Source organism: Dipodomys merriami, unplaced genomic scaffold (assembly GCF_024711535.1).
Source record: "Dipodomys merriami isolate MVZ:Mamm:240054 unplaced genomic scaffold, mDipMer1.0.p SCAF_21, whole genome shotgun sequence".
Taxonomy (NCBI): Eukaryota; Metazoa; Chordata; class Mammalia; order Rodentia; family Heteromyidae; genus Dipodomys; species Dipodomys merriami.
In genome coordinates, this window is record NW_027203493.1 from 14,913,419 (window position 1) to 14,929,494 (window position 16,076).

The window sequence follows — 16,076 nt, forward strand, 5'->3', positions numbered from 1 at the left end:
GCCCAGGCAGGAAAGTCCATGAGATTCTTATCTACAACTAACTAGCAAAAAAGCCAGAAGTGGAACTTTGGCTAGCCTTGAACAAAATAGCTTAGGGACATTGTCCAGGCCATGAGTGTAAGCCCCAGGAGGACTGGCACAAAAAACAATAATAATTATTATTAACATAAGGTAAAATGAAGAGGATGATTTCAGTCACCTTTTCAGGTCATTTTGGGCTATCAAATCAAATGTCTCTATGATACAACTCTTGGATGTATAAAGACTTTGAGATTTACATGCATCCATCATGAATGCCCTAGTAAGAACTGCCTGGTCAAAGGAATTAAATGACCTAGGTCTTCTGAAAAAGACAGCAGACATAAACTTAAAATAAAATCCTTTATCTCTACTACAATAGAATTTACTTTTCTTTCCATTTTACCTTTTGAAAGATGAGTAAAAGTGCTCAGAAATTCTTCATATGTTTGCTCGTGACAATTAATAAACTTATCCAGGACTTCTTCAAATAATTGATCTTCATCCATTATCCTCAATTTCAACACTTGGGCAGGCATTCCTATTTTCCAGGCCACTTTATCTATGAGACGAAGAAAAACCCATCAACTACAGTGCTATCACAATCCCAGCCTCCCCAGAAAATACCTAGGATAGGTGGTAGAAGATGAAGACATTTCGGAGAACAGGGAATCTCTAGCTCAGACTGAAGTTTTACTCCTATTGTTGCTGCTGAGTTAACGGTTAACGGTTTGCATTCGTTTCTTTGTTATCACCATCTTACGTCACAAGAATATTGTTGTAATATTCAATTAGCAACTCAGTCTGTCAAGCTGAGAGGCTCTTTAAGAGTACACTAACACCCAAGTAGATACAATAATAATAATAATAATTAACATTTATTAGTGGATCATTTAACACTTAAATGTGCACACGGTGCTGTTCTGACCATTATAATGGCCCCCTAAGCTTAGCTAAAGTCACAGAGCTGGCAAGTTGTGACCCTGTCCTAGAATTCAAGCCCTCAAGAACTACATGATGCGTCACTCTATCCACTGTGCAACCCATTCTCCTGTACTGTGACTGACACCACTGACTTCACTGTGTTTTAACTCACCTGGAGGCATTCCCAAGCCTTTGGACACTCTATTAAAAACTTACAAAAACAGTCTAAATCTGTTTCCCTGGTCCCTGGGCCCATGAGAGTGTACCGAATACTCTTCCTGTGCCTGTTATCTTTTCAAATCCTCCAACAGGGCCACACGGTTCTCCAACCTTCTCATTCCATTCACTGATATGCTATTTTTCCCTCAAAATCAAACTCAAGAGTTGAGATTCTCTCTGAAAGCCTTACCCACCACCCTCAGCCCTACCTCTGATCACTCATTGAAGGAAAAGTTAGCTATACATTTTCTGTGCTGCCTCTACTCTGAGTAGTGTTAATTTTAGCACACTTAAAGTGTATATATGCATTTCCCTGTCCTGTGCTATTCTCAGAGCTGCAAAAGACAGAGTATACATTTTTTTCATCTGTGTATTCTAAACACTCAGGATATAGTGCAGAGCTGGTAGTCCATCAATACTGAACTAAACTTACTCCCTTGAGCAGGTACAACAGTCAAACACAGCTATAAGCCTGTGAAACACACAAATTTGACTTTGCCTTTGCCTGTACTGACTGACATCGTTTCCAGTCTGATCAATTTGCCTGGAAAAGATTTTATACTGCCTGCATCCCTTTCAAAGATGACATCCAAAGCCAAACACAAAATGACATAGATGAGCTGGCCATGGAGAGGTTTAACTAATTCTCACAGTGTAAATATTGTAGCTTCATTATATGCCACATTTCTGTGGCCCCTTCTGGTGGTCAGTTTACTTAGCACACTGTTATCTGTCTGACAGCCAAGGCACAATGCCTCAGTTGTTGCACAGCTTCAACTTCACCTTCACTTGTGATATTTCATCTTGTGAAACTCTATTCACTCTGTAGGAAAGATTATTCTTACACAGCTTTGAGGAAACTGACTAAAGAAAACAGGAGGTACTGCCTAAGTAGCCAGTGTAACACAACGTGGGACAACAAGAAGGAAGGGGGTCTCCATACCACAGGACAGAGTGAGCACCAAACTTCTATTTTTCTGAAGCAAGAGTAATAACTTTTCCTTCCGCTTTTCCTATATAGAATTGCCCACCATTTCAAGCCACAAAAGACAAGATATACTTAGGTAAATGTTTAATGATCCTCTTGGTTAGTTGTCAGTCTCATCCACCAGAAATCAACTCTGTCAAGAGCCTAGTGAATATATTTCTAAATCTTTCTCTATAATGTGCATAGGGAATTTTTTTTAAATTGTCCCAAATGGGATGACAATACGTGTTATTTTTTTCAAGTGGGTGTTTTTCCTGTAGGGGAGTTAGAAATTGAATAGCTTTTCAATCTAACTAATTATTATAGATATGTCACTACTTTCGTATTTACAGATACAGCCTGTTCCTTCAAACTGCTACATCATCACAAACCAGCTCTGCCTCTTTCTATGTGTCACTGGACAAGATGCTTGACTTCTTTGGACCTCAGTTTCCTCTCATCTATAAAACATTACAATAGTAAAGCCTTATTATTTCCTTAACATCAGTCCCCAAATACTCAACTGCAAAAAGCTCAGGGAGAGAAAAAAAAAGGGGGGGTGTTCTTAAGATGAAGTTCTGACTCTTTTAGGGGGAGACTTGATCTTAATTAATGTGAGAGCATTTATGGCTTTTATTTGTTCTACTCAGTATGACTATTCATGTTTCCCTGCAAAAACACTAATAGACCTGAACACGAGGTAGTTTCCCAGACCCCACTGGATATTTGTGATATATGCCATACTCACCAATTACCTCTCTAGACTCCAAAAACATCTGAATTCTGAAAGATATCTAAACTTAAATATGGAGTTGTGTAGCTGCATGTACCTCACAGGACTACTATGATGAAGATAATGGTGATGATAGTGGAAACGAGGCTCCATCTCATTATTCTGCCCTATGCCTATACAAAGATCTCCTAGAACTACAGCCACTCTTTGAGCACACTAATGATATCTAAGATAAATCATGATCACTCCTGGTATATCACAAACCCCATATAAAACATGGTGCTCTAAAAATCTGAATGTGTACAATGTGAATAGAAATATCTGCAATGGAATTCTCTGCTTCCATTAGAAAGAATGATATTGCAACATTTGTAACAAAATGGAAAGATTTGGGGGGAAAAGTACATTAAGTGAAGTAAGCCAGACCCAAAGAAACATAGGTTGCATGCTTTCTCCCATTAGGCACATTAGAATGTGCCTATAAATCTACAAGTAAATACAATGGATGGTAAAAGACAAAAAACTACACTTGGACATGACAAATTAAACAGGACTCTAAGCATTCACATAGTGAGACCAAAGGAGGATATTCTTAGGAGAGGATCACAAAGGCTCAATCGCTATGTGCATATGATCATATAAAATGACATTTATTGAAGTGAACTTCAAGAAGTAGGATGGGCTGGGAAGTTGGCTCAGTGGTAGAGCGCTTGCCTTGCATGCCTGAGGCCCTGGGTTCGATTCTTCAGCACCACATAAGCAAAAAGAAAAAAGCCGGAAGTGGCGCAGTGGCTCAAGTGGTAGAGCGCTAGCCTTGAGCTGAAGAGCTGAGGGACAGCACCCAGGCCAGAGTTCAGGCCCCACAACCGGACCCCCCCCCCAAAAAAAAAGAAGTCGGAGACACAAGTTTTTTTGTCTTATTTTTTGTGGGGTTTTTGTGGGGGTTTTAGTTGTTTTTGTTTTTCTCCTTTTGTCGCTGTTTTTGATTTCTATACTTTTTGTTTTGTATGTAAGAGAAGCACAGAAACAGGTGGGACAAAGGGTGAAGTAATTCAGCAGTGATACTCACTAGATACTATGTTGAAAACGAACTATACAACTTGTTGGGGAAGGGAGGCCAGGAGGGGAAAACATGGGAGAAAATGAAAAGAGATGACACTGTTCAAAAAGAAATGTATTTATTACCTGACATATGTAATTGTCTACCACCTTTTTTTTACAATAAAAAAGGAAGTATGTATCTGGTTAACAACTTAAAATGGGAGAAACTTTTCAAACTATTTGTACCTGAAATTTTTGGATGTGTAGAAAAAAATCACAGTTTATACACATTAATCAGTGACAAGTTCTTGTGCTTTTAGATGCTAAATAACAAATGTGGATAAATAACCTGAACAGTGACCGTTATTTCATTACTACTAAGGCATATACTTAATTACAAGAATTCCAATATCAATCTATTTTTCCAGAATTTTAGCCAAGAAAAATTCCAACAATGTATTATACCAATTATCTTCCTCAAGTCATCCCTGTTGATTTATTTCAATGAATATAAGTACCTAACAGAAGCTGCCAGGTTATGATTTCTATTCTGTAGATATCTTCTTGGGGATATTTTAAGAGTCTTAAGAGTAATTCCTTTAAACATCTTTTCCAATGCTCAAAATGGTATATGTTGAGTACTCACTCTTAATGCATCTCAGTGGTACCAAAAGCAAACAACAGGCAATTCATAGCACAACATAGCTTTTAATTTTCTGTGATTATAACAATACAGGTAATTGATGACTTTAAAAAAAAAATCCTTCGGGATATCATTTCACAAATTGAAGAGTTTAACCACCATCCACCTACAAATTTAGAACCTACTATCTCTAGGGACTGACAAAGCAAATCTTCAATTACCAGACAGGCCAGTGGTTTATGCAAATCACAGTGGTTTTCTAGAAGGAAGTAACACTTTTTTTCAGTTAGCATTCACACAACTTTTCTGTTTTTATCATGAAGTATTTTTTTCTAAAAGAAAAAGACATACATTTGCTGATGATAAGAGTCCTTGTTTTCGTTAGGTTTGGATTTTGCTGTAAGACTTTGAGTGCCACATGAAAGACCTAAAACATACTGTGATGATAAATAGATGTGTATAAATATCTGCTGGTAAGTCATATGCTGCACTTTCACAATCACAGCCTCCCAGAAGGCAACACAGAGAGCATGGTGACTCTGCTCAATGGGAGATCACAAGCCTGGTTAGTAACTAGACTCTCTTCTTACCCTGTCACTGAGAATTGGGGAGAAAAGTCACAGAATTTCCCAGAAGTCTTGTTCTCTGTTATAATGATACCAACAATCATCTAAGCTATTTCATGTTTATACACTCTGAAAGAATATTATTATGAAATATGGTATGTGGAATTATCACCACTGACTTAACATGTCCTTGATGCTTACATCTTCAAATCCCTGCTTAATGAATTTACTCAAAATACAACAACAGTGGTAAACATTAAGAATCAGTCTTCTTCTCTCAAAAGATATTGGTACTTTTTAAAGGTACAAAGACTGTATGTCTACAAAAGAGATTTTTTTGTTTCAAAAAAACTAAGGTTTGTTAACACAATTTTAAAGTCTTCTGTCTAAAGTGTACTCTCTCCAATTTTACAATTCTCGGAACAAGAAGTCTATTGATATTCTAAATGGGAGATGAGGGGTTAATCAAACTAATTTACCTTGCCTAAGAAAATGGAAACATCAACCTTAGCACTTCACAGGATGGATGTTCTTTCAGATTTGTATAAATGTTAAACTTTCAAAAGATCAAAATTATACTGAAAATGAAACAGATTTACTTATATGATTTTTTTTTAAAAAAAAAAAAAAAAAGGTCAGGCCAGAACTGATTTCCAATGAACTCCAATGATTCTGCCGCTTCTGATTTTTTTATGTCTTTTATAAATTAAAAAGACAGAAATTCATATTCTCTGAATTGAGAGCAACCTGTAGTTTATCTAATCTAATCCTAGAGAATAAAACTTATGGCTCTTGGAAACAAAATTCACATGAAGTTTTTGACAACTATGACTCTACTGGTGAACTGTAATAGGTGGGTCTCATTTCATATACAGTAATGAGATCTCATGATCATGGACCTTAAACTATGAGTGAATGAACTTTAAGCTATACATGAAGCCAGGAGGAACTCAGACACTGCAACAAATTCACCCTGGATAGGTGTACTCAGGCCTCCAACTACATTCTAAACCCTAACAATATACAAAATGTATTAAGGGTAGGTGTGTACATATGCCATTATTTTAGATATCTATGAGGGAAAAGCAAAAATATAAATATATTCCATACAAATGGAAAACAACCTAAAATTTTACACCAGGATAAAAAGAAAAGCATACAAATTTATCAAGATAATTTTTTAAATACATACAATCCCAGCAACAGCCTAACTCAGAAAAGTCATATAGAACTCTTTATTACTACCAAAACAGTTGATAATAAAAGCATCTATGTTTCTACATAAATTCTCCAATACACAATGCTCTTCAGCATATACTAAAAGAGGTATCTGGAGGAAAGTAGAAAAGGTTTGCGATTATTGTTGACTACAAAGCTGTAGAAGACAGATGAATTGTCTTCTATGCAGAGGTCTCAGGAGTAGATATGTCATAATAACTATACATTTTTCCTTAACAAAAATCTTACCTTAAGGAAAGGAGAAAAAGGATACAACCATATAAAAAAAAACACATAATTTAAAACATGTGGGTTCAGTAGATGCCTGTGGTAAACATCAATATTATAATGACTGCCGAAACAAACACAAGTCTAGTTCCCTCCCTAAGCAGGTATAATTTACACATTCTAAACATGACTCATTGCAGTAGCAGGAACAACTGCTGTACCTTTCGGGATCACGTTAAATTAAAGCAATAAGACCAGAGGGGAAGCATTTTAAAATGAAGAAAGTTATATGAATAAGAAAACTGAAAACATATCAAGGTAACTGGCTGTATAAAGGAAACAGAAGGGAAAAAAACAATCTTTATGATACAGGACAAAGCAAATAGTCCTTAGACCCCAAAAGCAGGATCCATATGGAAAAAAATTGATAAACTAACTTTATCAATATTAAAATGACTCATGAATTGCATGAAACTGCAAAGCTTCTGCATGGCAAAGGACATAGCTAGCAAGATCAATAGAAAGCCCATGGATTGGGAGAAAATCTTCACTAGCCATACAATGGACAAGCGTCTCATATCTGAAATATACTTAAAACTCAAAAAATTAAATCCCCCAACAACAAATCCTCAAAGAAACAACTGCCCAATAAATAAGTGGGCTAAAGACTTACAGAGAAACATCCCTGAAGAGAAAATAAGAATGGCCAATAGACACATGAAGAAATGTTCAACTTCTCTAGCCATAAAAGAAATGCAAATCAAAACAACATTGAGATACCACCTCACCCCAGTTAGAATGGCTATAATCAAGAACTCTAATAACAACAGATGCTGGAGGGGATGTGGCCAAAAGGGAACCCTACTGCATTGTTGGTGGGACTATAAACTTGTTCAACCACTTTGGAGAGCAGTATGGAGTTTCCTCAAAAGACTCCACATAGAGCTCATTACCTTACTCATGTAACTGTAACCCCTCTGTACAGTAATTTTACTATAAAACATATATATATATATAAATAAAATGACCCATACTAGGAGAAAATATTAATAAATCATATATCCAACAAAAGACTAACACTAAAATGTACACATAATATAAAACTCAACATTAAGTCGAACTTAAAAAGGACAAAAGACATGCACAGACATTTCACCAAAAGGGCTATAAAAACAGCAAATAATCACATAGAAAGATGTTCAATATAATTCACTAGTCATTAAAGAAATACAAATCAAAACATCACTCAGCACTACACACTTATTGAACGGGCTAAACTGAAAAATCATGACAACACCCAGTGTCAAGGATCCAGAGGGACTACATACATCACACATTGCTGATGGTGACATAAACTGATTCAGCCACTCCAGAAAACAGTTTGGAGGTTCCTTTCAACACTAAAAATGAGCATACCACACAACCAGAAATTTCACTCTTGGGCTTTTTTTATCCCAGAGAAAGGAAAACATTTTCATTCAGGAACTTGTACAAAATCACTCATAGCAGCAGATCTATTTCCAGAAGAAAAAAAAAACCTGGAAACTATCCAAATGCCCTTTAACTGGTGAATGGTTACATATTCACTATTGAGTTCTAAAAGAATGATTAGCAATACCCATGACAACTTCAGCAAGGCTCAAATGAAATTTGGCTGACTAAAATCAAAGCAACCTTAAAAGGCTATGTATACATCCTAAGATTCCACTTACATAAAATTTGTGAAATAATGTAATTATATCAATGGAGAAAACATTAAAGGCTGCAGGGGCAAGGGATGAGAGGGGGGCTGGTGATGGATCTCAAGGGGTAATGTGAGTCTGAGTACATCTGTCTTCACACAGTGTGGTTATCAAGGACTGAATGTGATAAAACTGGGCCACAGATCCATAACACAACAAGACTACATATATATATATATATATATATATATATATATATATAGACATAGATTATGTATGTATATGTATCTATAGATATAGATATAGATATCAATTAAGATAAAGGCAATTTAGGAACAGGAAAATACCACTTTTTTATTTTACAAAGAAGTGCTGGAACTCAGGTATGTTGATTGTTTTCCTCCTGCGTAAGGCCCAAGGGCACAGGAAATAACACTAATCTATAAAATTACATGCGTAAGCAGAAACTTTTCTCTTGAAAATCCTGCTTCCCTTTCCTGTTCATCCATCCAAGCTACTATAATGAGGTTTCTTGAGTCTATCATTTATAAGCCTTTCTGTTCATCAGCAGATTATATAAAAGCAAGTTTATCTCCCCAAAATATGCTCTTCTTCCCAGCCACTTAAGTCAGTCCACAAATTTCAGCATTGCATCATTGACGCAGGTCAGATAAGTATTAAACTGCTTTTAATTCACAATTATCAATTCCATTAAATAAAAATGCACAGATGAGTATTTGAGCTTTCTCTTCCCATTCCTTTCTTATCATTTAACCAAAGAACAGATTAAAAGTGTACAGGGAAGCCAGGTACCAGTGGCTACTCAGGAGGCTGAGATGTGAGGATTCTGGTGCAAAGCCAGTGTGGCAGAAAAGTCCCGAGACTGTTCTCTTCAAATAACCACTCAAAATACAGAGGTGGCTCTGTCGCTCAAAGTGGTAAGAGCCTTGAGCAAAAGAGCTCAGGGACAGTTTCCAGGCCCCAAGTTCAATCCCCATGACAAAAAAAAAAAAAAAAAAAAAGTACAGGGAATCAGTTGGAGATATGGATAAGACACATCCCATAAAATTGTCTTTCACTTTCACTACTGTTTCTGTCCACATTTTTGTTAGCATCAATTAATTGTACAAAGAGGGCTCATTTTGATATGTCCATATGTTCATACAATTAACTTGATTACATTTGCCTCTTCCGTAACTCATCTACCTACCCCTGCTGAAAATTCCATAGCTGTGTATAATCACAGATCAACACCCGACCCTGTGACTGGCTAACAAAAAATCTTACTTGCATTCTAACCTCTCGACTAGTCTGCTTATCAAGGAAAACATTGCCTTACATTTCAACAGTGTTCAGAACTGATCTCTATGTCTCAGAAATGTTATCTACCACATCAATAGCTTGGGGATGGTGACAGTGTGAATGTTTTCTCAGGGCCCTGGATAAAGCCGTTAATCCATAAGGTACTACAGTTTCTGAGTTAACTATATAACTTTATAATCAGGCACTAATGTTTCAATCATAAAAGATTTACTAGCTCAAGTATAATTCCTCCCTCACACGCTATGCAATGTCCCATTAATGCCTATTCTATCTGTTTTGCATAAGAACTACAATACAAAGTCTCCAGGATTAATTAAAGTTATCCCTTTCTCTCCAACTTCCTGAGCCTGTCAGACACCTGCATAATGCACAGCACTTTTACAATAGCAAAAAGCCTACTTAAAAGCAAAACCCACACAGTTGGCTAGGAGCAGGTGGAGACCAACTGAACTAAATCAACATGGCCTGTAGGAATGCATTTCTAAGTGTTTCAAAATGCCAGATCTTGCAAATAAAATCGACCTTTTCATTTGGCATTCTCTTAAAAGAAGTGAGATTTCAGAGATGTGCTCCTTGGGTATTTTTAATTCTAAATTCACATGGCTATGGAATAATAAGTGGGTTTTAAGAAATAATACAATGCTTCCCAAGCTTCCAATTTCTCAGCATTGTAGCTGTCATTTTCCTTCAATATAAACAACATAACATACACCTATACATATAAATAAAGTTCCTTTTGCCAATATCATTTCTATTCTGGAAAGGAAGAAAGTGAAGAATAAAAACTCCCTATCTCTCTGAAAATAAAAATTTTAGTGATTTTTTTTCTATCATAACCTTGAAAAACTCCTCTGACATTTCTCTCCTCTTTCTTTTAAAGCAAACAGTCCACCTTAAATCAGAGCACATGAAACTTTTATAGGAAACCACCAGTCATTCTGGCCAGGTGACCATATTTAATTACTGTAAATAAAAATGACAAGTCACTTGTCATGTTCTGCTCTTGACAATCCATTACAATAACTATAGATTGCTTCCGCCTCTGCATTTCCTTTGTCCTCCTCTTTTCTCTTCACCAGTTTCAGTTGTGGCTCCTAATGAGGCATCCATCCAACAGGCCAAACACCTCCCTTTCTAATACTATTTATATTACTTCCCTTACAAATAGTCACTGATTCTCACCTGTGCCTTTCCTAACACTGAGAAGCTGATGCTGATCTGATTTCAACACTTCTAACTTCAGGAAGCAAAAGTACAGTTTAAGTTGTTCCTCCAGTTACAAAAAGGGAACAGAAATGCTTCAAGGGCACATTGCATTTTTCAAAGCATATTCAAGAGCTCTAAAACAGTGATTCTCCATCCCTTCCCCAGCTCACATGTACATCAATGCCTGTGTTACTCTTGGCAAGTTATTTAACTTTCTATCCTGTGGCTGAATGTGAAAATAAAGGCTTATATGTGCTTGAAGTAGTCTGTCCTCATTTTTCCAATTATACTCCCCTTTTGCTCCAATTACTATATTCAGTCACTAAGTCTTTTATCTCTCCCATGAGATATTTTATTTTGTAATTAGTTTGACTTGCGTTCTTTATCTCATCATTATTTATTTAAAGAAGGGGGAAAAATCAGTATCTTCCAGTAGGAGTTTGGAATTGATTCTGCTTCAAGGTTCAACAACGGGCTAGGTGACCTATAACTATAATTTCTTCATAAACTTATAAGAACTTTTAAGAAAAGGTGACTGCAAGCTGTATTCACTAGAAATCCAAAGGTGCTTTGACCTAGTGTCCTTAAGGACACTATGCTCCTTAAGGACAAGGCTTGTGCCTATGATTTCCTTATGTAATTCTCCATCCACTTTGCACAAACTGGATGTTTAATACACATGAGTTAATAATCTGATCTGGCAGGGGAGGGGATACCTAAATTTACGAAAAGTACTAAATTCTACACATAGTAAGTTTTTGTTTTCTATTCAGATATACATATTATAAAGTTTAATTAGCAATTAGGCACAATAAGAATGTTAACAATAAAAATAATAATATAGAACTTCTAAGTACTGTAATAAAAGTTATATAAATGTAGTCTCTGTATCTCTCAAAATAGTTTCTTTTACTGTACTCACTCTTATTGTGATGATTTGTCATGAAAGGAAGCATTTATGGCTTCTCTTTGTTGTTTTTGAAATGCCAATATCATAACATTTGTGCTTTGGGCCATTATTAAGTAAAATAAGGCCAAAAACAGTCAATCTGAAGGTCAAAATAAGCAACTAACAAGTGGGTAGTTCACACAACACAAATACACTGGAAAAAAGCAATTCAAGTCCTGGACAGGATGGAAAACAGATTCTATCATGCTATTAAAAAACCACATGCAAATTAAAACTTATAATATATATTTATGGATTTCCCATTTAATATTCTCAGACCACAGTTAACCACAGGTAACTGAAACCAAGGAATGTAAAGACCAGAGATTAAAAAAAGGATTGCTATATAATCTCTAGTCACCTCCAGAAACAACTAACCAATTAAGCAACACATTCTTGTGCTAAAATTACCTGTTTTATGATGTTAGTTACCCCAGTCTAAAACACTTGCCTAAACCTACCCATGTATTCTATTAAGTACAGATTACAGGGATATCAAATGTATCAACTCTTTGAGAAAATCATTACTCTTTTGAAAATCATTACCATGACATAATACCATTAACGGGTTATATAAATAACCAAATGTTCTTTGGCAGACAAAAAAAAATCATGGAAGTTATTAAAAGAGATGATACTTTTTTTAAAAAAAAAAGTAGGACAACATGTCAAATTATGAGAACCAAGCAAGCAACTGAGTTACACATCCATTTAAAAAGAAGTCAATCCTAGCCAGGCCCTGGTGGGCCATGTCTGTAATCTAGCTACTCAGGAGACTGAGAACTTATGATCGTGGTTTGAGGCCAAGCCTGGCAGAAAAGTTCATGAAACTCTTCCCTGCAATTAACCACCAACAAAGCTCAAGTGGTACAGTGCTAGACTTAAGCAAAAAAAAAAAAAAAAAAAAAACAACGCTCAGGAATAGCACCCATGCTCCAAGTTCATGCCCCAGGACCAGCACCAAAAGAAGGCAAACCTAAAAACACTTAATCTTAAAATTTTGAAAAAAAAAGAACAAGAAAATAAGCAGCTGCTTATGCACACACATATATATATAATATATATATATATATATATATATAATACCATCATCATTAGGATTATATGGGTGTGAAACTGTCTTTCAACTTTTTTCCCAATTACTATACCAACATATACTATTATGTCTCCTCTAAAATAAAGGCATTTTATCCTGTAATTATATTGACTTGTATTCTTTAGTTCACTGCTATTTATTTAAAGAAAGATCACCAATATGTTCAAATAGGATTTGATTCTGCCTTGAGATTTAACAATGGGCTGAGTGGCCTACAACTGTGATTTCTTGATGAACTTCGAAGAACTATCAAGAAGGTATGTGTACAGGATATATACCAGACACTGTATCTTAGTCCTTACAGTAAGGCAGGTATCATCTCCATTTTCCAGAAAAGAAGAGTGAAGCTAGGTTACTCAACTGGCAGAACTAAAACTCAAATCCAGATTTATCTAATTCTGATCACCATAGACTATCAGCAAAGCTACATCATAATGGACTAAATGACAAACAAAAGTGGGTGACTAAGTCACTTAGTGGAATTCTATGCAACTATTAAAAATTATAAAGGTAGTTTTGTTAGTAAGACCATCGTGAATTTCTGACATCTTCCTAAGATGAAGGCCTTACATATATTATTTCATTATTTACTCTTTTCTCAACAATTCTTTGATACATTTGTATACTTCATCTCAGCCAAAAGGCTAAGAAATAGTCTATTTCTATTATTTCATTTCATATATGGAGAAATAGGCTTGAGAGTTAAAATGACTCAACCTGAAGAAATGGCAGATCTGGCAGAAAAAAAAAAAAAAAACAGGTCAGCTTAACCCAAACACTCTATTTTATAATTTTACTTTCTTTATTTTTATTATCTTTAAGTAGTTGAACAAAGGGGTTTCAATTCAACATGTCAGTTTATGAATACAATGCATCATAATCAACATCACCCCTTTTATCATTCTCTTATCTCTCCCAACTCCAACATCCCTTTCATTTTCCTAGTGCCATTTTCACATATATGCAATGAATATTATGACTGTCTTCTCCACCCTTCTCTTCATTGATCTACCCTCCTCCTCTTGACCTCAAACCCTTGTCCTAGATCCTTCAAGTTCTAGGTTTCTGGTATTCACTATGTTATACTCTGTAAGTCTTTTGTTAGAATTCTCTTGTGTATATACCATTCTTTAGTTAATACTCTCAAACTCTATTTTTATTACCATTACACTGTACAATATTATCCAATAGTAGAACTCCTTCCAATACTTAGAACTCCTTCCTCTGAGTCTGCATTAAAGAATATGAGACCTGGCTGGGAAGGTGGCTCAGTGGTAGAATGCTTGCCTTGCATGCATGAGGCCCTTGGTCCGAGTCCTCAGCACCACATAAGCAGAAAAAGCCAGAAGTGGTGCTGTGGCTCAAGTGGTAGAGCACTAGTCTTTAGCTGAAGAGCTGAAGGACAGCGCCTAGGCCCAGAGTTGAAGCCCATGACCGACAGAAAAAAAAAAAAAAAAAAAAAAAAGATTATGAGACCACAGAAAAGCAATTCTGGTCTGTTTCAGAAAAAAATCATTTCCCTTTTCACTCACAGCATTATTTATTTAAGCCAGAATAATTACATTCAATTTCTTCTGGTTTTTTTCTAAAATGTTATTAGCTGGGCACCAGTGTCTCATGCTTGTAATCCTAGCTACTCAGGAGGCTGAGAACTGAGGATCACAGTTCAAAACCAACCCAGGCAGGAAAGTCTGTGAGACTCTGATCTCCAATTAAACATCATAAAGATGGAAGTGGAGCTGTGGCTCAAGTGGAAGAGCACTAACTTCAGCAAAAGAGCTCAGGGACAGTGCCTAGGCCTTGAGTTCAATTGGCAGGACCAACATCAAAAAAAAAAAAGTTTTAACTTTAACAAATCAAATTCTGTAAACTCTGTTTCTGTTTGGGAAGCCAGTGGTAACTTGTGCTTCCCTTATTGTTAGTAACAAAAGGGTTAAATCTTGAAGGTAAACTTTGCTAGATATCTCCCTCAATCATCAAAGAGAAAAAAGAAGAAGAAGGTCACAGTCAGTTACTCCCCTTAGAGGAGTGTTTATTAGAACATCTGCAGGCATATACTCACTCTTGAAGCACCAGCTTCGGCTTGCCATTCATGGTAGGCAGTCAGTGACTCTTCCCCCAAGTGCTGATTTTAGTACCTGGCTTAGCGGCAAAGATTCAGAGAAGGGTGAACAAGCCCCTCTGGCCTTCAGGTAGGTCCAATATACCTTCATTTTTACCAAAGCTAAAAAATGGGAACCTATGTCTGCAAACCTTAAGGGAATAACCATGCCACACTTCAGCAGTGTGTTAATTACAGATCAATGAGGTATTCAGATGGTGAATGGGTGATACAGAATTTGGGAAATGGGCCTTCCTGTTCTCAGACTGTGATAATAATTAATTTCTATGCTGCCAAAGCATTATTATTCACCTTAGCACACAAATTCTTCTCTGACACAAGAATAAGAAACCCTTAACTCCTGGTTTTACAGCAAAACCCTAATAATGTATGCCTCCATGGTTAAAAAGAGTGTTAATTTGCACACTAAGTGGCTGGAGTTACATGAGTTTACTTGTTATTTTGGAGAAATCAGGAAGCCTGCACAGCACTAGTCATTAAGATGTCATGCTTCAGAGTGCACTAGCTTTCTTTGGAAAGAAAAATAAGTCAGTTCACACTCAGGAAACTACAAACCCGGACCGCATACCATTAGACCTCTTTTGATACTCAACTATGCCCTGCTTCAAAGTGAATAAATGAAAATCTCCCTGCTGAGAAATGCTATCATGGGGCTGGAAAAATTGTATAAGTGTATCGTTCCTGTATTTTCTGCCTTTAAAAAAAGAATCTTTAATGTGTTGACTTTGAAATTTCCCTTCATTAAATAATTGTGACTCTTTTTTTTTAATCTGCCTGTTTTTGTCTAGTCTATTTAAAGAAAACTCCTTCAGTAGGTTATTTTGGATCTAGTAGAAAAAAACTTTTAAAAAGTTTTTTAAAACTAAGATTAATATGATCATATGAAAACCATAGGAGATGTACAATAGTCTACTCCAGTGAAGTCAAAACCAACTCACCAAATTTTCAAAAAGTAAGTCAGTGTGACAAAAAAGTCAAAATATTTTAAATGTTTTGTTTATTCTTTAAATACAGAAGTCATCAGGTTAAAATGGCTAATCTACAAATCAAATACAGAAATACTTGACTATTATAAGAGGTAAGTATTCACAGGAATAAATTTTACCCATTTTTAACAATCTGAACAAAGATATTTTAAAAA

General features: G+C 35.9%; 1 protein-coding gene across 5 annotated transcripts in view; it reads right to left on the minus strand.

Annotated features, from left to right (window-relative positions):
- The window catches only part of Iftap (intraflagellar transport associated protein), a 69,097-nt gene that overhangs the window by 48,994 nt on the left and 4,027 nt on the right, over positions 1-16,076 (minus strand). For all 5 annotated transcript variants that reach the window (XM_070032568.1, XM_070032564.1, XM_070032565.1 and 2 more), the window contains one exon: positions 425-580. In XM_070032568.1, the coding sequence (XP_069888669.1) occupies positions 425-557 (133 nt within the window). In that variant the 5' untranslated portion in view covers positions 558-580. The remainder of the gene's footprint in view (positions 1-424; positions 581-16,076) is intronic.